At 58.2% G+C, this 22,809-nt stretch overlaps 1 protein-coding gene across 1 annotated transcript; it reads right to left on the reverse strand.

Annotated features, from left to right (window-relative positions):
• Nucleotides 1-21,346: 21,346 nt before the first annotated feature.
• On the reverse strand, nucleotides 21,347-21,970 carry Mrpl36 (mitochondrial ribosomal protein L36). The gene is made up of 2 exons (XM_047556897.1): nucleotides 21,821-21,970; nucleotides 21,347-21,724 (listed from the first exon to the last, which is right to left on the reverse strand). Exon 2 carries the CDS (start codon nucleotides 21,709-21,711, stop codon nucleotides 21,412-21,414), a length of 300 nt encoding a protein of 99 aa, XP_047412853.1. The 5' UTR covers nucleotides 21,712-21,724; nucleotides 21,821-21,970; the 3' UTR covers nucleotides 21,347-21,411.
• Between the last annotated feature and the right edge of the window lie 839 nt (nucleotides 21,971-22,809).

Here is a 22,809-nt window from a genome sequence, read left to right on the forward strand (position 1 = left end):
TAAATTCAAAGTAGGAAAAAAGAAATAATAAAATAGGGAATTTAACGAAACATACAACAAAAACCAGAGAAAACACACAAAGTCAAAGGCACCTGCGCTTTGTATACTGAGCAAAGTTAATGGCCCTTAACAAGACAGGTGACAAACCCAGGGGCCAGCGCCTCGTCAGGCTGCAGGGAGGGCACCCACAGCCCCTGAGGGAAGGGACAGCGGCGGGGCTGTGGGTGCCCATGAGCAGCCACCTGCTGCTCCGCCCAACCAGGTAGAATGGTGCACACGCCCCTCCCAGGACAGCCACCAAGGGAGCTCAGCAAGAGAGAGAACGCAAACAGCACCCACTGTGGCTCAGGGCTGAGGTGAGACCCAGGCCCACGTGCGAGAACGCAAGCATGCTCGAGGGGACGGGCAGGTGAGGAGGTGCAGCTGGTCAGTGGGTGAATCTAGCGATGGACCAGCCAGGTGGTGCCTGCAGGCAGGCTGGGCTGCAGAGGAGAGAGCTCCGGGGGCGGCGATGCCCTGCGCTACCCAGGGAGCCAGGAAGGCAGAGGCAGCCAGGCCGAGGGGCAGGGGGTGGCGCCGGCGGCCAGACCAAAGGAGCACGCAGGGGTCTTCTGATGAGGGCGCGTCCACTGAGGAGAGAGCTCCTGGACACACGCGGGACCCGCGCAGACGCTTCCTCCCTCTGCTCCTGAGCGGGACCCGTGAGCCAGAACCGACGCAGGGCCAGAGGGCGCACCTGTCCATGACAGTGGAGAGCATGACAGCGAGGCCACAGGAGGGGAGGGAGTTCCAGCGACCACAAAGGAACAGGCCAAACTCCCCTTCTCCGGGAAGCCTGCGTCGCGTCTGCAGGAAGCCTGCTGCTCGCTCCCCGTCTCTGGGTGCTGTTCTTATCTCTTTGCTGGATGGAGACAGAGAACCCAGCGCCTAGACGGTGACATTTTGTCTGTGGTGAGCAGAGCTCTCTGCTTCCCGATCCAGGTCCCGAACTGCTTTCCTTCACCTTCATGTTCTGCCTCACCTCAGGCTCAGAGCTAGGGGTTGAGACCTCAGAAATTGTGAGCCAAATTAAACTCTTTTTTTTTTTTTTGGTCACAGTGACAAAAAAACTAAGAACACATCTATTTGTTAAAGATACTGAGTTCAAAGCTAAATAACTTCTTGGAAAGAAAAATCTCAGGCCCAGATAACTTCCCTAGGGAATCCTGCTAGCGTGCGGGCAAGAAAGAGCACCCACCCAGGGAAACTTCCATAGAGGAGGTGCCGTCAATTCTTAAAACACGTCATGAGACTGCCAAGAGCCGGGTTCAAAACCCAGAGAGATTCAAGGGAAGGAGCTCGCAGCCAACCCCTTCCTGAGCAGAGGTGCCCAGCCATTCACGGAGCGCGGCCGTGGGCTTCAGCAGCACCCCCTGCAGCTGCGTGGCTCACCGAGGGGCGCAACCTGGAGCCCGGGCGGCTGCAGAAGATGCACACCAGGCTCCCCCGAGAGCACAGAGCACAGCCTCTCAGCAGACGCAAACGCACCCACTCAGCACAACGCCCACCGGTACGCTCAAACGCTCTTGGCAGATGAGGAAAGGTACACGCCTCAACCAGGGCAAGGCCTGGGCCACGCTACCAGCATCACGGGCGGCAGCAGCCAGGAACAGGGGGACGTGGCACAGGTGCCAAGCGTGGAGGGTGAGCACCCAGGGGGACACTGCGTGCCGGCTGGTCTGCACCGAGCAGCTTCCTTAGTGTGAAGCCCTCGGAAGGCGAGGCTAAGCCCGGAGTCAGCGGTGGGTGCTGGGGAGTGGACAGGGCCGAGGAGTGCCCGCCTCACAAGCCCGATCCATCCCTCACCTTCCAGAAGGAAAGAAGGTGGCTTTCTCAGCAGGTGGGACGCTATATAATCCCTCCAGGGGTAACGGCCTCAGCTCTGTGAGTCTGTGTTGATGATTCAAAATGCTAAACAACCCAGAGTGGGCCAATGTTCCCGTCGGCTTTTTCACTGCTGACAAGAACGATTTTAGGGGAGGAAAAGTTCATTTGGGACTTGTGGTTTCAGACGTCTCAGTCCATAGACAGCCGGCTCCATTCCTCGGGGCTCGAGGTGAGGCTGAACATTGTGGCGGAAGAGTGTGGCAGAGGGAGGCGCTCACGCGATGTCCAGGAAGCAGAGAGAGACGAAGCTCAGCTCACCGAGTCTCCCCATGCCAGCCTCCTCCGGCCTCCACTCAGGAGCTGCCGGGTTAAGGCCGTTATCCAGTCACACTCCTCTGAACCTGCTTGACTGTCCTGCACGTGAGCTTTGGGGACACCTCACATCCAAGTCACGACACCCAAAGAGTGAAACGTGGCCTGGCCTTGCCAGCAGCCACAGGGGCCTGGCAGAGCAAGGGGGCGCCCTCTCTCTTCTGAGCAGCGCAGGAGCCTCGCAGAAGATGCCCTGCAGTGGATGTGGTGACCGCCGGGCCACTGGGCCTTGCGCAGCAGAAGTCGGGGGGCAGGCCAGCCTGGCTCCAGTCCCTGGGGGAGCCTGGCTGAGGTGCAGCCGGTCCACCCTGGCCTCCTGGCGTCCACCTTCTGCCCTGCAGCAGTGCTTCCCTGCCCTCCAGCCTCTGGGAGCTCCTGGGGCCTTCCCACCAGGACGGCCTCAGTTTTCCTGGGCCCGGGTCTTTGTCTCTGTGGCACTGGGCAGCTGGCACCCAGGAGTTACGCTGCCTTGCCCTGGCGGGTGCCCCGACGCGGCCCTGTTCTCCTCCAGCTCCCGCCCAGCCTAGTGGGCTCACGGGCCCAGTCCTCTTCCTGGGCTCCTGCCCACCGTTTGGGAGAACGGAGGCGGGGCCCCGCTGGCCGGTCACTCCCACTCCTTTTCCCTCTGAGTGCCCTCGCCTTGCCTTCAGGGCAGGACAGGTGCGTCCAGGAGCTCTGAGCACATGGGTTCCTGGAGGGCAGAGGACACGGTGCCGCCCATGGACCGTGACATTATGAGCAGGAGACTGGAGGGTGTTGGGAGCCCCCTGGGAAATGGGCTGCCCTGCAGGTGCACCTGCAGCTCTCGCACCGCCTGGAGTGGCGGACGGCCGGCGGCTCAGGACAGCGGCGGCAGAGTCGTGGCCTCCATGCTGCGTACGTGCCGGCCCCGTCTGCAGCGGGAGACAGGGTCTTTGGAGAAGTAGTCAGGGTCAAGTGAGGTCATGAGGGTGGACCTGCTCCCACAGAACTGTCCCTGTACGCAGAGGAAGAACACGGAGGGCTCGTGGGTCAGAGGGAGGCCGGGAGGACTCAGGGAGAGGGCGCGTCTGCAAGCCTGGAGCGGCCTCCGCAGGAGCCTCCGGCCCCGGGACTGCGGAGAGAGCGCTGCCGTGAAGCGGCCGGCCCCTTGTGCTCTGGTGGCCCTGTCAGAGGAGGAGAGTGACTCAGGGTGACGGCCGAAGGGCGTGGTGCCGTGGCAGCTGCAGGAGTTCCCAGCCAGGCTGGGCAGCACAGGCTGGCGTTCGGGGCTGTCTTGTGGAGTGAGTGGCGGGCAGTGGAGGAGCTGGCCTGTGTCACACCTTCTTCTGCACTAGAGCCCTTGTGGGGACCTGGGTATTGGATCCGGCAGCCAGATAAGAAGCGTACCCTTCCTGGGGACGTTGGCAGGGACAGTGACTGTGCACCTGGGCTGGAAGGCAGAGAGGCCAGCCGTGCTCTCCTGGAGGAAGGCCGACTACCTGCTGGGTGACCAACCAGGGCTGCAGTGGCCACGGGTGCTGGTGGTGGGAGGCAGCACAGCTGTGCTGTCCTGGTCCTCAGAGGCAGGGTGCCCATGTTGTGTGTGTTGATGTGTGTTGTGTGCCTGTGTGTTGTGCGTGCACGTGCAAGTCCGAGTTGCATGTGCATGTGTGCTGAGTGTGAGCACGTATGCCTGTGTTGTGTGTGTTGATGTGTGTTGCATATGTATTGTGTGTACGTGTCGATGAGTGTCACATGTGTGTTGTGTTGATGTATGTTGCATGCAAGTGTTGAAACGTGTCATGTTGCTGTGTGTTGATGTGTGCCACACATGTGTTGTGTGTTGTCTTGTGTATTGATATGTTTTGTGTTGCTGTGTGCATGTGTTGAGCATTGTGTGTGCATGTGATGTGTCACGTATGTGTTGTGTTCTTGTGTGCTGTTATGTGTGCATGTGTTGATGTGTGTCATGTTGTTGTCTTGAGTGTGGAAATATGAGTGTTGTGTGGGGGTTGGGGGCGCTGCTCCCTCCTCCATGCCCAGGGGTGTTTTCCCCAGACAGGGACAAGCCAGGTGGGTCGGTGGAAGGACGGGCCCCCTGCCTCTGTGTTCCTGCTGTGAGGTTCTAAGGAGCAGCTCTTCCTAAGGAGAAGTGGGGCAGCGGCAGAGACGCAGGCGGGCTCTGTGACTTGTGAGCGTCGTGTCAAACACGGCGTGGTATTTTCCCTGTGCAGTGGAGGCATGGGAAGCCATCTGGAGTGGGCGCGGGGAGCGGTGTTTCTCTGACAGAAGTTAATTCTAAACTAAGCATTCGCCGGAAGAAAGGCGGGAACGTTTCTACGTGTCTGTCATGGTCCTCGGAGGGCTCAAAACAAACGTGTTTCTTAGCGCTTGACACCAGCATTACTCGGTGGCCTCGGGCTATATGCTGTTTTCCAGTTGGTGGAGTTGGGGTGAGAAAACAGCTCTGCATTAAGAGGAACACATTGTACAGGTTAATCATAACCAGGCGGAAATCAGATGCTGCCAGCAGAAGGCAGACCTGGCCCGAGGGGCGGACATGGAGGCGGTGAACAACGGCAGGCCCGGGCACCTGTCGCCGGCCAGGGCGCCCAGGGGTGGCCCCGGGAGGTGGAATGGCATTTCACCAGAGCCCCTTCCTAGACACCTAGTGTATGCAGACCCTGGAAGCAGCTGCTTCCTCAGCGCAGACGGCCAGGGCGCCCAGGGCGCAGGCTCCTCTGCGACCTGATGGTAAACACTCTCGGACGCTCGCGTTCCTGTGACAGAGCTGGCGCTCTGGAAGGCAGGTCCTCTTGGTGCTAGGGAGGGTACCCCGGCCTCGCACGTGCTAAGCAAGTGCTGCTTCTTAGCCACACCTGCCCTGGGAAGGAGCCCGGAGCTGGACCTGGGTCCTCCAGGGCACCTTGAGGGCCTCTGCTGGCCTCTTCCTAGGGCTGGGCTCGACTGATGGACCGGGGCTGCTCCCCTGAGGTTTCCACATTGGGGTTCTTGATGGCAAGTACTTTCAGGAAGTGGCTGGGAACCTTCTCCCAGGTGGGAAAATTTCTTTGAGGAGAGACAATTCTAATTGGAGTCTAACGTCAAGAGGCTTCTGCCCTGATCCTTAGGACTGAGTGTCCGTTCTCTGGCACTGGGCACGAACATCAGAATCTCTAGGTCCATGGTTCTTCAACAAAACTACCCCTCAGGATCACTGCTTGGGATCCCAGCTGGCCTGGTTTGTCCCTGCTGGACTCCTGGGCGAGGAGCTCAAGTCCCTCCCCCACCTGGGATGGGCAGGAGGCCAAACTGTGCAGCTTGCGCCTGTGAACTGCTCCCCGTGTGGCCTGGCACCCTCTGGCCACCCTGCCTGCAGTCCCAGCCTGATCTGGGAGGGCAGAAGAGGCTGCAGCCTAACTCAGGCAGGTGCATGGGCCTCTCTGGACCCACCGGAGACCCACAGTGTGACTGGAGGGCCCAGGCTGAGGGGTGCTGGGCTGGGTCCTTGCCCCTCCCCACCATCTCCATGGCCATCTCCATGGCCATGTGAGCACAGGTCCTTCGCAGCCCTCCTGAAATGCCAGCGGTGTCCATGAGGGGGCTTCCCAGAGGAACCTTCTTGGCCTCTGCCTCCATGCCTGAATCCCCTCTTTCCCGGGGGCTGACTTCCCTCCCCCCAAGTCCCCAGGGTGCTGCTGGGCAGCCTCACCTGCTCCTGCAGGGATGAGGGCTCCCTGTCTCTGTCCCCTGTCCCCCTCTTAGTCTCTCTCACACTCACGGCTGCACAGAACTATTTGGTCCTGCTGCTCAGGCCAAGGCCAGCCACCGCTGTCTTGGAGACAGCTGGAGTGGACACTCCACTTCAGTCCCAAGAAGATCACACCAACCAACCAACAAGAGTCACCTCAGTCTCAAAAATGCCATGGGACATGCAGCAGCCATACTTGGGCTCAAAGACCCTGGCTTGAGGGACACTCTGGAGGCCTGGCCCTTCCTTCCCTCCAGCATGGCGAAGGTGGCACCTCTGGGGAAGGTGCCCACTGCGGCCCCCCATGCAGGGAGAGCAGGGAGGTGCCCTTATCTGCCCCACTCCCTGTGTCTCCAGGCGCCAGGACCCTCGTAACCCGTGGCCCACAGAAGGGCAGTGAGCTGGGACTGGACCGTCCCATGGCACTTGGCAGGCGTTTGGGAGCGTGATCCCAGCCTTCAGGGCGCTCCGCCCTGGGCCGCACGCCTGTGTGACCCACGCCGTCCTGCAAAGTCACCAGTGGCTCCTGCGGCGCCCCCGCCCCTGCTGGGGAGTGCAGGGATGTGCGGTCCTGCTCGTCCACTCTTGGCCCCAGCTGCAGACAGCAAGGTGCAGGGAGGCCCGCTGGGTGCCCGGCCATGGGCTCGGAGTGGGGCTGGCTCTCCACCGGAGCGGAGCAGCCTGCACAGGCCCTCTCCTCCGCAGCAGAGCCGCCTGAAGATCGGGAACTCCCAGGCTTGTGCCGAGAAGCCCCTGGGATGGCACCCAACCTGCCCCACTCCTGTGCCCCTGGGCGCAGGGTCGGCCCTCAGGTCCCCTGCCACCAGAGCTGAGGACGGGGCTGGCATCCGCACCAGGGCTGCGCGCTTAGGCAACTCACAGGAGAAGGGGGCCCGCGACACGGAGCTCAGAGCCACCACGGCTGTACAGCCAAACGGACATCCTCTGTCCCTGGGATGGTGCTTACGACACTGTCCCCGCCCATGCAGGGACGCCAACACCAACACCTTGCGACAAAGGAGGAGGGTGAGGGCACGGTGCAGGCTGGTGGGGCCTTCTCCACGGCCGCCCTGTGGGGCTCTGTCCTGGAGCTACGAGTAGGAAACGATCGTCGCTGTAGCGCTCCTGAGCCCCCTCCAGCCACTCTCCCTGCCCAGCAGTGGGGCCGCCCTTGCCCACTCGGGCCCCGACCCTCGGCACTAGGAGGCTCCTCTGCATTCTGATGCTGCTGACCCCGGGAGCTGCAGTGCCAGTCTAGAGGCTGAAGTGGAGGCTCAGGAGATGTCAGGGCCTCTGCCAGGGCTCCCCACCCATCACGCAGCATCTGCCTGTGGATGTGCCTGCACACACACCATAGTGCACAGACATGCACAGGTGAGCACCCCGATGGTGCCCGCGCACACCTGCACAGACCCACCGTGAGCAGACACCAGCATGCACGGACACGCACCACGTGTGCACACACACCTGCACATTGCCACAATGTCACACGGGTGGGAACACACACAAAACCACACCCACTGCACACACTTCCCACATCTATAGTGCACACACACACACGTGTGCCCACACATGGTCTGCCCTCTGGACAAGACCCAGTGGGCTCCCCACTAGCTGCCGTGCCCAGGAATCTCTAGGAGCAGTTATGAGCTGTTCCCCTGATGTGGTGTCTGGACTCAGTGGCCAGAAGGGCCAACTGCTCTTTGAAAAGGCCAAGTGGGCACTCACCAGTCTGTCAGTGAGCACGTGCATTGCAGTGTCGGGTTGTGAAACAAAGGCTTGTCCCCTGGGTTGCTGGCCACATGACCAGAGTGGCTGCCTGTCCTCCCACCAGGTGTGAGAAAGGGCCAGTTTGGTAAAGCTGGATTACTTATCAATAAGGGGAATTTCTGGACCTTTTGAAGTGGCCTCTGGGTCTGGAGGCTCTGCGTTTGGTGCCTGTTCCACGGTCGACGTGCTCACCTATAAATAACAGCAGTGACAGGTCCCCTGTCAGCTCCGGCTGATGGACGGCTCCTTCTGCTGCCATTACAGCCTTGTGACTGTGGGAAAATTAATTTAAGTGGTAGTTAATTTCTAATGAATTCCACTCAAGCGGCTAATACGGTCCCTTGGTGTTATGGTAACCTTCATGGATCATTGCATTATGTAAATAAATTCCACTTTATGCTGGTTTATTAAAAAAGAGAGTGAAGACCAGGAAGTCTGGCTAACTCTCTGCACACGCACATGACCCACCCACGGTGGGACACTCTTTCTCAGGGGAGAGCCAAATCCATCAGGAGTGGCCCAGGCTGCTGAACTTTCCAAATTGGCTAAACAGCCCTTGTAGGGCTCTGAGCACATTTAGTGTCATCTCCAAATGTGTCCGGTTCTTGCTGCGTTCCAAGTGAATTCCTGCCTTCACACCCAGGGGGCTTAGGAGGGTCTCACTCTGAGCCTCAAGCTGGAAGTGCCCAGACAGGGCTTGTCCTGGAGGCGGGCTGGGAGGAGCAGGTAGGCCCAGCGCTACGGGAGAGGGCCAGCTCTACCGGACGTGGGCCTGGGCTGCTCCGCGTGCACGGGGACACGTGTGATCCTGCCTTGGGAAGGCACAGGGCTTCCTCTCCTTGAGGACTCACACACTCGGCATCCAGAGGTGCGTGTGCAGAGGCTGCCCCAGCTCGCTGCAGGGTCCACGTGAGGACGGCCACAGCTCAGGCCAAGCAGGTGGCCGAGGCTGGCACACGCAGCAGGGTCTCCAAGCTCCGGGCTCTCCCAGCCCAGCTGGCCCACCTGTGTGGTGCTGGAAGCCCCTCCTTCCCCTCCACCCTTAGCCCCCCCTGGACGCTCCACGGAGCCACCAGGCCTGGCACCACATTTGCTGTCCTCACACTGGCCCTTCCTGTCCTGCCATCCCAGCCCCTGGCTCTGGGCCTCCTCTCGTTGCACACGCCTCCTTCCTGCTGCCCGTGCGGACAGAACAGGGCCACTGGACGGGGGATGCCACCGTCGCTGAGCTGAGAGGCAGCGGGCAGGTTTTGGCACACACAGAGGCGCGTGGGCGAGCAGGTCGGAGGGCTGGAGGGCTGCCTCCCTCGGGTCCCGAGGGCACGAAGGCCACAGCCCCTCCGGCAGCAGGGTGGTGCCCTGGGACGCTGTCACCAAGACTTGGACTCTGATTTCTGGCACGTGGAACAGCATTTATTTATAGAAAAATAATGTTGCAAATAGGCCCAAAACCAAACGGAAAAAAATCCTCTTACAAATTCATGATGAAGGCCCCAAAGATCATCCAAACACGCCTGCAGAGGGGCTGCTGCCTGGAGTGCTGGCCTCCCTGGTGGGCACTGGGCACTGGCCCCTGCTGGCGGCTCACCGGGTGGCTGGCTGAGGTCAGCAGGGGCACTCCACCTGGCTGCGCCTGCAGAGGCCACAGCAGCATCAGAGGGGTGCAGTGCGGGTCGGCCCAGGAGGCGGAGGGCCAGGGCCGGGGTCTGTGTGGACTGAGGGGCGTAGAGGCTGAGCAGGGACCAGAGCATGTGGCCATGCACTTCCGGCCCCCCCGTGGAGGCCGAGGAGGGCAGGCCCTGCGGGCGCTGAGGGAAGCCATGGACACAGGCTCCTTCCCGTCCCCTCTTCCTCTAGGGTGGTTCTCTGAAGTGCAGGCACAGGGCTGTTTCCTGGAGTCTCCCAGGTCTCGCATGGGGCTGTCCTGGGTGGCACTGGCTCGTCTCCAAGCGTCCACCCAGGACCCAGTGGACATGGAGGTGCCAGTGGCTGCTGGGAAGCGGCTTGGCCCTGTGTGCAGCTCCTGACCTTACAAAGCCTCCACTCTGCCTGTGGTGGCCAGCTCAGGCGTTTCCCTTCCTGGCTGTGAGCCAGAACGTGGTCTGTCGATTTTGGGGTTTGGCTCCCCCACATCTGGGAGGTGCTTCATGCCTGGGGTCTATCTGCGTCCCTCCCTGGCCTGGTGAGGGTGGACCAGTCCCCAGCCATCTCTCCAGAGGTGCTGGCTAATCCCTACACTTGGAGGCTGGAGATTAGGACTCCGATGGAACTTCTCCCTTGGGCCTACCCGGCCTTCTCCCCTGGGGACTTCCTGAGGCTGCCTCCTGGCCTCCACTTCCCCACCAGGACAGGTCCCCACACCCCTGGGTGTAGCCCTAGTAGGAAGAGGAGCCTCAGGGCTCGGGGGCTGCACCAGGCGGTGGTTGCAGGACCTTAAGTGTCCTGCTTCCTCCATGGGATGGCATTACCCTCCCCACCTGCAGGAGCACAGCCCTGCAAGTGACCTTTGAGAGTCCTCAAGGACAGTGGAGGCAGTGGGGGAGCAGAGGCCAGGAAATGTCATTTAAACACAGAGAAAAACCCAGAGGCCTCATCAGCCATTGGAGAGGCAGAGAGAGGAGGGCAGACCGAAAGACCAACCAGACTCGGAGGACAGTCTTGGTGCTGTGGGCCTTGTGCAAGTCTGGAGCTCTGAGAGATCTCGTTTATGAAAAAGATCTACTTTTATTTACTGGAAAGATCATTTCTAAGTGACAGATAGTTCCTCTAGCTGAGACTCAGGAAGCAAAACCGTGCTCAGCTACTTCTTTCCCTCATTTATAGCGACTGCTCCAAACTGTGGCTGTGCAGCTAGCGTTGGGCCAGGACACGGCCATGTTCTTAGAGGTGTTGGGACGGAGCTGCCCCGGGGAAAGCCACCGTAGGTGGCCTGCGGAACACCGGACTCCTCAGCGAGGACACCAGATGCCTAAGCCAACGGCAGAACTGCATCCCAACAGACCCAGAGCGGAAGCTCGGATCAGCTCTGGAGTGCCCGGAGGTGCCCGGAGCCGCACGCACGCGGCACCCCTGAAGCGGGGCAGAACGTGGCCCTGCCGGCTGGGCTCAGGCCAGAGTCGTGCCAGGAGCTCCCCAGAGGCTGGGTGTCCTGGCATGGTTGTGCGCTGGGCGCCGCTGCTAGATGAGCCTCCTTCCACTTGCACCTTGGCCGCAGCTGCAGAGCCGCCTCTTCCAGAGGGTTCTTCTCCTCCTTCCTTCACAGGAGGGACCTCTGAGATCACTTTTCTAATTCTCCCAACAATGGCGCTGGCCGAGCTTGTCTTCCTGATTTAACTTCCTCATACCTTCTCCTGCCAGCGCGAACTCGCACCCAGTCGGTGCCTGACACCCCGCCCAGACCCCTAGCAACCAGGCTCCCCAATTAATCATCACCCCGTTTCACACCCTCACCTCTTCCTGGCCCTAAATAAGTGTGTACATTTTTAAAATAAAACGGAACTGCTCCGGTGATTAGCTTTGACTCGTGTCTCTGCATCGTTCTTTCAGGACAGATTTTGACATATAAGCAAAATCCATGGTGAATCCAGAACTGCTTAAAAGGTTGAGAGGGACGAGGGGTATTTGACCTCCAGCCCTTCCCTGTTTGACTGCTGAGAATACTGAGTGTGATAGCTGGAGCTCCAGCCACCATCTTGTCATAAGGTTATCATGAGGATGGGAACCAGGCACCCAGACTTCGTTGGCAGGAGAGAAGGACAGACGGAGAGCAGGAAACCCAAACCAAGAGTGGCTACAGAGCCCACTCCCCACGACTGTCCTCGGTGCGAGGTGACAATGCATTGCTCACCTGGTTCAGACCACTGGTGTTTTGCAGTGGGGGATGCCACCTACAGCCGGTTGCCCGTCCCTGGTGATCAGGCAGGGTCTGATGCCACGAGCTCAGCACAGCACCTGACTCGCGAGGCTCAGGGAGCGTGCGTGTGGCTGGACGCTTGGCTGAGGAGTCACAGGGTCTGACTCGCTTGCTGCAGGCCACGGCTGTTGGAGCTGAAGCAATGCGTGAGTGAACGATAGAAGTCACACCCCAACACCTGCGGCAGTTTAGAACAGGCGGTCGGCTTGCTGACCACCGAAAGGCAGGCTTCAGGAGAGCGGCGTCTGGACTCGGGCGGCTGTGGGGATGCGCGCAGCGGCTGCCTGGGAGTGAACTGGGAGCTCCACCCGGGGGCTGCTGGGGATCCCTGAGGCCACCAGCTTCGCGTCCTGTCAGCTGGCTCCAAATATCGATGTGGGAAGTCAATTCCTCATGCAATTCAAAATAGCTTGCTTTGTTCTAGAAATGTCTACATTTCTCCCATGTGTTTTAAAGAGAAAATGACAAGTGAATATGTGGAGAAAGGAATAATTGAACTGAAATTGGGAATAACAATCACCAATTATAAAACGGAAAAAAAATCAGAAAAGGAAAGAGAAAAGAAGAAAATTCATGCAGATGCAGGAAAATTCCCTAAATAAAACAGCACTCAGGAGACCGACCTGACTGGCCAAAGAAGCCAGGCAGAGCTGCCTGAGGAGGAGAGAGGCCCCGGGCTGGCAAGAAGCGAGCTGGAGGCACCCTTGGGGGTAGGTGGTGAGGGGCAGGCCTGGCCACTGCCCAGAGTCCCTGCAGGAGGTCCCTGCAGGACTGAGCCCGCCTGCTTCCCAGGAGACAGAGACAGTGGGGTCAAGAGAAAACTCCACTCTCTCCTTGGGTGACTTCTCCAACTGGAAACATGAGAACACTATCCAGTAAGGATGATCTAAGTTTAGATGATTCTAGAATGTTCTACTGCACTTATGGAGGGTCTACCCCAACATGGCAACACTTTGGAATAGTGTCTGTGCAGATGTCATTAAGTTAAGGGCCTCAGGTGAGCCATGCTGGACCAGGTCTGGGATACACAAAGGAGAGAGACAGACCCAGGCAGGAGGAGCCCCGTGGGGCGGGGCGGGTGCGGCTGCAGCCTGGCTGAGGCATAGCGGCACTCCTGACAGGAAACGCTGAGCCTTCCTGGAAGCCACTCTCCCAGAGTGGATGCTTTTGCGAGAAAACTGGTTCAGTGCCTTCTTAAAACTTTACATTCTTAAATTTAGGAAAAGCATGTTATTTCAAGATTTAAAATTTTCAACAGCAACTGGAGTTGAAAATAACTGACCCTGGAGGGAAGGTGAGCACGGCTCCTCCCTGGGCATTGGCCGGGAAGGGGTCAGCGGCAGGCAGCGGGCGGGAGGCCAGGCATCTCCTCCCACTCCTCGGTTTTATCTGCACTGTCTGACTTTAAAAGTGAGTCGGGATTGCTCAGAGGTCTTCAGAGCAGAAACGAAGGTCCGGCTGCTTGTGACCAGACTGAGCTGCACGTGCGCACACTCGCTGGCGCACACACTCGGCCTGGGCGGTGAGCATTCACAACAGGGCTGGCAGCCGTCTTGAAGGTCAGAGAGCAAACACCTCGGCTCTCAGCCGCAGCGTGAGCAGGTCAGGTGACCAGTGCATGACTGAGTGTGGCTGCGCCTGCCCACCTTCCCCGCAGCAGCAGGCCAGGGGCTGTGGCCTCTGCAAGGGATGAGCAAGACCACCACCTGCAGAGTGCAGGGCGGAGCCCAGACGGTCCAGTGGCCCAGGGACGGTGAGAGACTTCTCACATCAGGTCAAAGACTCGCTTCACACAGGCAGCGCTGGGCTGTGCGCTGGGCTGTGCGCTGGGCTGTGTGGCTGGCGACCGTTACCCCCTGGCCCTGGAAGGAGGAAAGGAAATGCATCCCAGGGGCAGGAGGCAGGCAAGTCGGAGCCCAGCCTGGGGCAACTTCGCAAGACCCTGTCTTAATCAATAAAAATGGCTGGGGCTGGGGCTCAGTGGTACAGCACTTGCCCAGCATGTGTGACCAGCACCAAAATAAATAAATACACAGGAAAGGAGGGGAAGGGACACAGCAAGGAGGGTGTGGGAGAGGGACCTGTCCTCGTGTCCCGGGGAGGCAGGCTCTGCATCAAAGCTGACCTCCCATCAGGAAGCTTCTGCTGAGACAGAGAAGGCAGAGCCTTGGGCAGGGTGAGGGTCCAGCAGCCCAGGCCCTACTGGGCACTACCCTGACCTGGGCTGTCCACAATGGGGTCACAGTCCTGGTCCCTCATGGCCTGAAAGTCCCACCTCTGAACACATGAGACTTTGGGGGATGTCTCAGGTCCCACCCATGACACCTCTGTGGCCCTAATTCCTTTCAATAAGCATATCATTCACATATTTTTATATTTTCTTCTGATTATCAATTATAAAAGCAAGTAGGAACATAACTCCTTAAAACACTTGAAGCCCAGGAAGGCTCTGCCCCCTCCCCACTGAGGAGACCAGCCGTGGCCCGAGTTGCTACATGGCCTTCCAACAGCACCACCTAATCATTCTTGCCTTCAGAAACACGAGGTCACGTTTGCAAGCGTTCGCTTTCCCTGGCACTGTTGTGTGAAGCCTGTGCACTTGGAATGGCCGGCAGCACACTGAGGCTCGGCTCCCAGTCCCAGAGGCTGGTGCCACCCTGGGAGGCTTAGCCGCCTGCCCACTGCTGGACAGGTCCTTCCAGCTTCTTTCTGTTTATTGTAAACAAATGGGATACATGTTTCTGTTTGCAGATGGAGTAACGGATACCACTTGCGTGATCACACATCTACATAGGGTAAGGAGGTCTGATCCATTCTGTTATTTTTCCCTCCCCCCCTCCCCTCCCACCCCTTTTCCCTCTATACAGTCCCTCCTTCCTCCATTCTTGCCCCCACCCACCCCTCCTTCCAGCTTCTTGCAGGGTTGTCCTTTGTGTCCAAGAGCAGCGCTGTGGATCCCTGCATGGTGCCCAGGGTCCAGGGGCACACATCATCGGCATGTCTGGAGCTGCTCCCTTGTTCTGTGGCCAATGGGCCCAACCTTTCCCAGAGGTTCTGCACACTGGACCTGGTCCTCCTTTTGACTTTGGATCCCCTGCTGGGCAAATGGCAGCTTTTACTGTCTCCTAGATTGCTGGTGAGAGGTGCCCTGGTCAGTGTGGACGGTGTGTGTCCTCCGGTCTCACCTGCGGCCACCTAGGCGGTGTCTGGTCTGTCCCCTAGTGCAGCCTGCAGGAGCAGGTGAGGAGCCACGCTGGGTGGTAGGAGCGAGCCCCCGCCAGCACGCCTGGCGCCAGCAAGAGCAACCTGGGGGGTCTGACCGCAGGCTCCTTCTCACCGTTATGGGGCTGGAGGCCAGCGGTCAGGCACTGGCAGGTCCAGAGTCACCATCCTGGTTCACAGATGGCACTGTCTTGCTGTCCTCACGTGGTGGGGGGCAGGCACTGCTCCTGGGCGAGCCGACGTGGTGGTGTCCGCGTGAGCAAGCGTTCTTCAGCTCCTCTTCAGTTTCAGCATGAGCCCTCACGAGATGGGGGACACTGCCCTGGCCTGCCTCTGGGTCCCTGATGGCTGCAGGGCAGCTTTGGTGCAGGGTGGTCTGCCCTCCTCTAGCAGGGCCCCTGCAGGACAGGGTGCCCACCTCCGGGCACTGCCCTTTCTGCAGGACTCTTGCTTAGTCCACCACTGAGGAACCTGGAAGTGCCCATGACCCAGGGCCTGGGGGTGGCCCTTGGCTGAGTGATGTCCACAGCAGTGCCCATCACTCTGCACCCGGCTGTGCCTCCCTTGACCCTGACCCTCCCCGCACCTGGGTTCCAGGCATCGCTTCCCACGTGGGGCATGGGCACCGCAGGCCTTGCCCTGAGGCGGCGTGTTAGGGCAGGCAACCTCGCTCCCATTTCCTGGTTGGGAAAACGGGCCCAGAGAGGTGAAGCGACCTGCCTCGATGCGTTGGTTCTCAACTGGAGGGACCGTCTCCAAGGCACCCGGCAGTGTCTGGGATGCTTGGCTGAGCACACAGTGGGAGGTGCTGTGGACGTCTCGTGGCTGCAGCCAGGATGCTGACCAACACCTGCTGTTTGACTGTGTCCCCACATCCATGTGTTGGAAATGGTCCACAGAGTCCTGTGCTCCACTCGGAGGAGGCACCTTCGGGAGGTAAGGCTAAATGAGGTCATGAGGGTGGGCTTTGGTGGCTTTATAAGAAGAGGAGAGACCTGTGCTAGCAGGGTGCTGTCTCCCCATGTGGCGCCAGGCACAGGGGTGCAGCAGGAGGCCTTACTAGATGCTGATGCTACCAGGCCCTGGAACCATAAGCCACATACACTTCTGTTCCTTATCAGTTACCCGTCCTCAGCTACTTTGTTACAGCAACAAGAAACGGGCTAAGACTGCCCGCAGAGCACAGGATGTCCCGTCAGAGAATGGTCCAAAGCCAGGTGTGCCTGGTGCCAAGGCTGGCGATGGCAGGGAGTGACTGCACGGTTGCTGGGACTGAAGCCTAGATGTCATCGGCCTCAGCACACTCAGGTGCCAGTCGACATGGCCTAGCTCCAATCAAGCCCACCTCGTGGTCGCTGCTGCACACTCTGGCTTAACAGGGTCTGGCTTCACTTCTAGGCAGAGTGTGGCAGGCCAATCACGCCCGAAGCGATGGGGCAAAAACAAAAGACCCGACTCAAGCACAACGATCAGAAGCCCCCTCGGTCAGGGGAGTGTTCCCTGGAAGTGCATCCTCTTTCTTAGTAGATTCCTGTCCGTATCATGGCTGGGATGTGCTTCTGCAACCGTCAAGCTCCTCGAGGCCATGCCTGTGCATGCCCGAATTCCCACGGCACCAAGCACAGAGCGACAGGTGTGCAACCGTAGTCAGATTTCCCCCCAGCAGGATGCATGGGAGACAGGCTTCGACCACACAGAACATTGCTCAGTTCCCAGGCTGTGCACCCAGACATGGCCCTCTGCAAAGCTGCCTCCACAACACCCTATCCACCATCAACCTTCAGATTCCAGCTGAACATCATCCTTCACAGGGTCTCAGACTCCAAGCAGGCCAGGCCCTCTGCCTTCGAGACCCTGCATGGTCCACTTGTAAGTCTTACTGCCCACTGTCCAGTCCTGCCTAGACAGAAGGACAGCCAGGGTAGGAGCCCCTCTGTCCTCCACCTCCCAGGGCCTGCACTGAGGACATTCCACAGCATCAATGACGCCAGGCAGAGATGGAAGCAGGGAGGTCATGTGGTCGCCAGAAGACACACACTGAGAAAGAAGAGGTCCATTGGCTGAAGGTCCTGCAGTCCACGGAGATCACTGTAGCAGCTCTGCCAACGTATTACACACCCTCCCTACACTGGCTGTGTGTGCACGAGCACGTGGTGCCTGTGTGCACACAAGCACACACAGCCACATACACATGCACACAGGTTCATGCACACGTTCATGTGTACACACACTGCTGCATGCATACGTGCTCACACAGCTTCATGTACACACATTCACGCTCACATGTACACACCTGCATGCACACGTGCTCATGCACACATGAACACATATACCACACACACAGTCATGCACACGCTTGGGGAAAGCCCCCTCTCACGGAGGAGGAATTCCAGTCCTGGTGAACAGCCTGTAACATGCTCCTTGTGGAAAGAGGTTTCACACTTCTGGGGTCCCACAGGACACATGCCTTGGTGTGTCCACAGCTCCTCAGGAAGGCCAGCTGGTGGTGCTCCCTCTTGCTGAGCAGAGCTGGGCTCTCCACACCGCACAGTTCCCTTCGGTGATATGTCCTCCTCCTGCCCAGTGTGGCCTAGGTAGACTCGACACGGAAGTCGCAGCTCTCAAAGCCTCCTGTCCTGCAGCTCCTCTGTGGCGAGGGCGAGCCGTCCAAAGCACAGTTCATGCCAAGACAGGCTTTGTCCTCTCCTGGACAGGTCGAGGCTGCTGTGGTCGTGGCTCCCCACTGCAGCCTCCAGGCCCTCTAGACCTGCTGCCAACTGGGACTGGGGATCTCTTCCACAGATAGGCTTCTTGCATAGCCCATTTTTGAAAACCCCATTTCTGGAAGGATAGTGAGGTCCCCCCAATCCCAGGAGGAAAGGTACATGTGAGGTCACCTCACATCTCATATCTGCAATGGGCTGAACTGTCCCCCAAATGAACATGTTCATGTCCCAACCTCAATGCCTCAGAAAGGGCCTGGATTTGGAGTTGGGGCCTTTGGAGAGGTAACTAGGTTCAGTGAGGTCATTAGTGTGGCCCTAGTCCACTCTGATTGGGGTCCTCAGATCAGGACACAGATACAGAGGGATGACCACATGAGAACATGGGGGAGACAGTGTCCACACTCCAATGGGAGATGCTTCAAGAACCAGCCTGGCCACGCCTCCAGCTGGCCTGACTCCAGCCTCAGGGGCCAGGGCACACCTGGGGTCTGACCTCCCAAGTGCCCTGCTGCAGCTGGTGCAGACCAAGCCGCCATCCCCTCAGCTGACACGCTTGATACAGCTACCTGTGCCCGCACTCCTGCCGACTGAGGTGAGCAGTCACCTCAACTTCTCAACTTACCGGACCGGGCAGGCTGGCTCTATTCCTGCTCCCGTGACTGTCACCACTCACCTGCCTGCAGTCTCCCCGGGCTCACAAGGGTTGCCTAGGTCGAGAGAATTCAGCAAAATAACCCTGGAATTTTGGAAGCTGAATTCTAGGAAGTCTGGTCTCATCTGTTTGGTTCCACTGGACACACCCTTGGGAGTCGGGTGGGACAGTCAGTCTGCCAGGCTGTGCGCAGCCCATATGGCTGTTTCCTGTGTGGGGAGGCCAAGGTTGCCACAGCACAGCACTGGAGACACCCCAGAAGGTGGCCCTGCAGATCAAACCGTCCAGTGGAGCCCTTCCCTAAGGCCCCAAAGAGTGGGCAACGAAGCGCCTTGACTTACAAGCACTGGTGTGGCTCGTGTGTCCTCGTGGGTGGTCTGGACACGCATACTTTCTTCCAGAAGGTCCCGAGTATCCTCACACAGACTCGGAATCCCTCCCCACCACCCCCAAGCCTGTCTGCAGCCTCATTCAGAGGAAAGGAATGCAGCCATTGGAAAGGCTTACTTATTTTTATTGAAAAACAATTTTACTGGAAAATCTTGGAAATAAAAGTCATAACTTATTCTGTTACTAATAAAAACACACACAAACGCAACACTTGCATTCTATCACACTGACTCCACGGTGGGAATTCTGGTGTGCTCACCTTTCTCATCCACTTCACAGATGAGGGAACTGAAGCGCAGAACCAAGGTCATACCACGGGCAAGTGTTGGATCTGGGATCTAGGCCCATGCTCGGAACCTCTGTGCAGCACCACTTCACATGGGAGAGCTGGACGTCACAGTGGGCATGCAGAAGAGGTCCCCAACACCAGGCCAACCAGTGCCTTGTCGCTCCCCAGGGAGACAGTGCGGCAGGGCCCCTGCCCAGGGCACCGCTGTTGGTCTCCAGTGGGTGCTGGGTGGGCTGCCTGTGACGAGTGACCTGGGCCCCAAGGACTCAAGCATTCATATTTCTATACCAGGCCCCCTCCCCATAAGATGCTGGGCTCTGCTTATGACACTACCCGCTTTCCCACCTGGGGCCTAGCACCCCAAAACCAGCTCTGCTGCTTCTGAACTCCCCCAGTCATGCTCCACATTTGCACGCGTGCATGGACAAGTGTCCATCACCACACCAACCCCCGAGGTCAAGGTATGCTTGCTCATCATTGCCAAGATCCCTCTCCTCACTGTCTGATAATCCATTGGTGCACAGCCTCCACTGGGAGTATCCGTCCCACCTCCCTGAGCATCAGAGGCCCAGGGCACAGGTACATCACAAAGGCTACCAGGTGACTTGGGAAATGATACCTGGTGCTTGAAATTTGTCATTTATTGTCATCACCCACTGTGAACAATTCTGAATCTGCAACACTGGGGAAGCTGGTACTCTAGTAAGTCTCCCCCTTCCCTATGCAGAGGAAAGCAGCCCACAGCTCTCTCTGTTGGAGTCGTGGGCCCACCCTTGTGAACTGTAGTTTAGAACCAGTCAGTAACCATGTCAGACCAGAGTTCACTGGATTTATGGGACTCACCGCTGGGGCTCACAGCACCTCCAGGCCACACAAGGAGCCAGTCCCAGAGAACCTGCTTTCCAAGGGAGCAAGAATCCTGCCGGTTTTTCAGCACTGACAAATAGCAGCTCCCCAAAATGCCAGATCATAATGCTTCCTTCAGATTCCTGGGCAGACGCCAGGGTATCCGTAGTGCTCGGTGGGCTGCTTGGTGGGCTGCCCGGTGGGCGACATGGAACGGTAGGTCCGCAGCTGCCAACACAGCGCTCGATGCAGGGCTCTACCCACGTGAACCCGCCAGGGGTGTTGCCTTGCAGTCTGACTCTCACCTCCACCTACGACCTATGACCTCCTGGGGCTCCTTCCTGGGCAGCCAGTTGCAGAACATGCCTGCAGGGGAAGCCAAGGACAGCACCCCCAGCTGTCAGTCTGCCATCCTAGTCAGTCATTGGTCCACCTGTCAGCTTGTGCTAGGCAGCCATTGGCTTAATCTGTAGCCCCCAAATTTTAACTGCTCAGCAACTGGCCCCATTGTCCTTAGCCCTGGGAAATTCAACTATTTAAGTGGAGCTCTGTCTCTCTCTGTCTTCAGGGCAGACACCATTCTCTGCCTAATAAAATCTCTTGTGTGAGTTCCTGCGACCGGAGTGGTTTTGGTTTGTCTGGGCACCTTTTCACTTTTCAGTATTGTTTTGCTAGTCATCTACTTTAGCAAAACATCAAAACCACCAGCATTAACCTAACTTGCTGACTGCTCGGCAGTCTCAGACCAAGGATGACAAACAAATTTAACAGCTACCCCAAAGGCATTTACAGTGAGCAGATAAAGTTTCTTTTAGCTAGAAGTTGCCACCAATGTCTTGTCCTTGGGATGGGACTGGAGCTAACCCATAGGAAGAGCCTTTGGACTCTAGCAGCTCTTTCTAAAAAATCTTGTTTTCTGAGGCTGGGGAGATAAAACTAGCTGTGCTTTCTGGGATCTTCCACTCTCTAGGCCTAATTCTGCAGATTCTGAAGTCAGAACTGGGGACAGGCAGTTAGTGTGGATAGCGTAGAAATAGAGGATCGGGTCAGATGGAGGAAATGGAGCCATGAAAGCCATCTGCCTCTGGAAGTTGGGAGACTGACCTGGGAGAATGGAATGTCAAGGATCTCCAGAGCCCATTGATTACAAATTTCCCGGTCCTTGTCAGGGACCATAGACAAGGAGATGCTAATTGGTGCCCCTTGGGACCTACCCCCCCGCCCAACCGGGCCTAGTCACATAGGCAGGAAGGAAAGAGATAAGGGAGAATAAAACCTATAAAAAGGGCAAGATTTGCTCAACCCGATGGATTCCGCCTTTGGGTCCCCTTCTTCCACCCGGGAGAAGTCTGCTTTCACTTTCCGTTTCTAGAGCTTCTTACTTTCTACTCTACGCTTGCCTGCGCGTGCTTCCCTGGCGTCATACTTCAACACCTGAGGAAGCGGGACTCGTCACCGGTAAACGGCGGTATCAAGTCTGCGGATGAGAAAAGCCACTCGTTTCCCCTCTGGGGCTCTAGCTTAACCAGACGTGGACTGATACAAAGGGCTGCAAAAGCCTTGGAGCGGATTCAACAAAGCCCTAAGGTCAACTACGGTCAGCACAGGCTGTGAACATTTATTTTCTCTGATAAGGCACGTTCCAGGACACCGTCAGTCTCGCCGCATCTGTCGCTGCTTGTGCCTGGGGTTGGTCTCGCAGTAGACGCACCAGCGCCCGCGCCGCTTCACCAGGTAGCAGTCCTTGCAGCGCTTCTTGAGCACAGCCTTGGTCTTGAAGCCTGCGACGGGCTGCGGGAGCGGCCGGGCGCCCGCGAGCAGCAAGCGCGGCCCGGCGCCCGCCAGACCGGCCAGCAGGGACCTGCACCAGGCGGGCGCCTCGGCGCAGGGGCTCAGGCGTCGGAGAGGGCCCGCGACCGTCGCCAGCACGCGCCTCGCCAGCAGCGCCGCCATACTGCAGCCCAGCCTGCGGGAGGAAGCCAGTCAGCGCCCGCGTCGCGCCTGGGGTCCCGCCCGCCACCCACCTGGGGAAACTCAGGCGCTCGGGGCCCCGGGACCTGACCTGGGAAGAAGCCGTCCGTCCGCACGCCCTCTGCCGCTCCCGCGCCTGTGCAAGCGCCTGCGCAGTGGCGCGGGACGCCACCGCCCGGAAAAAAGATGGCGGCGGGTCACGTGGGGCTCCCGGCGGCCCAAGGCCAGGCGCAGAAACAGGGGCGCATGCGCGCCGGGCTCGCGTGTCCAAGTCTTGCCGGCTTCCGGCGTGCACTGGGGAAAAATGCACAAGTGGGAGTGAATCTGCATATGTAGAATGAAAAAGAAATTACAACCAGTCAGACATAGAAAAAACTGACAAACACCAATGTCTAAATGTGGTAAGATCACGTGTCTGTTAAGTGACATCCTGGCAGAAATGTGACGGGGCTCACAGAGGCAAGTGGATATAGACAGTGGCCCTAACTGAACTAGCTCTAAACTGTTTACCTCCAACATTATGAAAAGCTCCAAACACGTAAAAAAGTGAAACGAACTTGAGAGCGAACACCCATATACCACCCCATCTAGAGTCTCCAATTAACTCTCATATTTGTTTTCAGGTATCAATCCGTGAATTCATTCATCTTACTTTTTATGTATACCTAAGTGAGTTGTGTCAGGGTGACATTTCTTTCCTGCCGGTTCACAAGGGTAATTCTGTAACCCACCTTTGAACCCCACCAGGTGAGCACCAGGATCCTGGTGAGACAGATCTGCCTCTGACCATAGCATTTGTTGGGTCATCTTTCCGTTTTCTGGAGGCTTTTATGTGCATTCTTGTTTCTCATCGCCCTTTCTTCCTCTTTATCATTCCCCAGACCTCCCAGCGGTTTTCTTGAAGTCACCTGGTCCTCAGGCTCTGGCTACAGCAAGTTCATCAAAGCAGAATCCAGGCTGTGCGACGCTCTGATACATGTAAGCTTCTGTCAACTCCACAGGTTATTAGCGTCTCAACCCGATTCCTGCTCTTCCTGTGAGTCCAGGGTCCCACCTTCATCTGTCCCTATGCTGATCAAC

The sequence above is a fragment of the Sciurus carolinensis genome, chromosome 6 (assembly GCF_902686445.1).
Source record: "Sciurus carolinensis chromosome 6, mSciCar1.2, whole genome shotgun sequence".
Classification (NCBI taxonomy): Eukaryota; Metazoa; Chordata; class Mammalia; order Rodentia; family Sciuridae; genus Sciurus; species Sciurus carolinensis.

What these genes read in the sequence shown, in the direction of transcription:
- Mrpl36 (XM_047556897.1), bottom strand. Translation starts at nt 21,711, where the DNA reads ATGGCGGCGCTGCTGGCGAGGCGCGTGCTGGCGACGGTCGCGGGCCCT.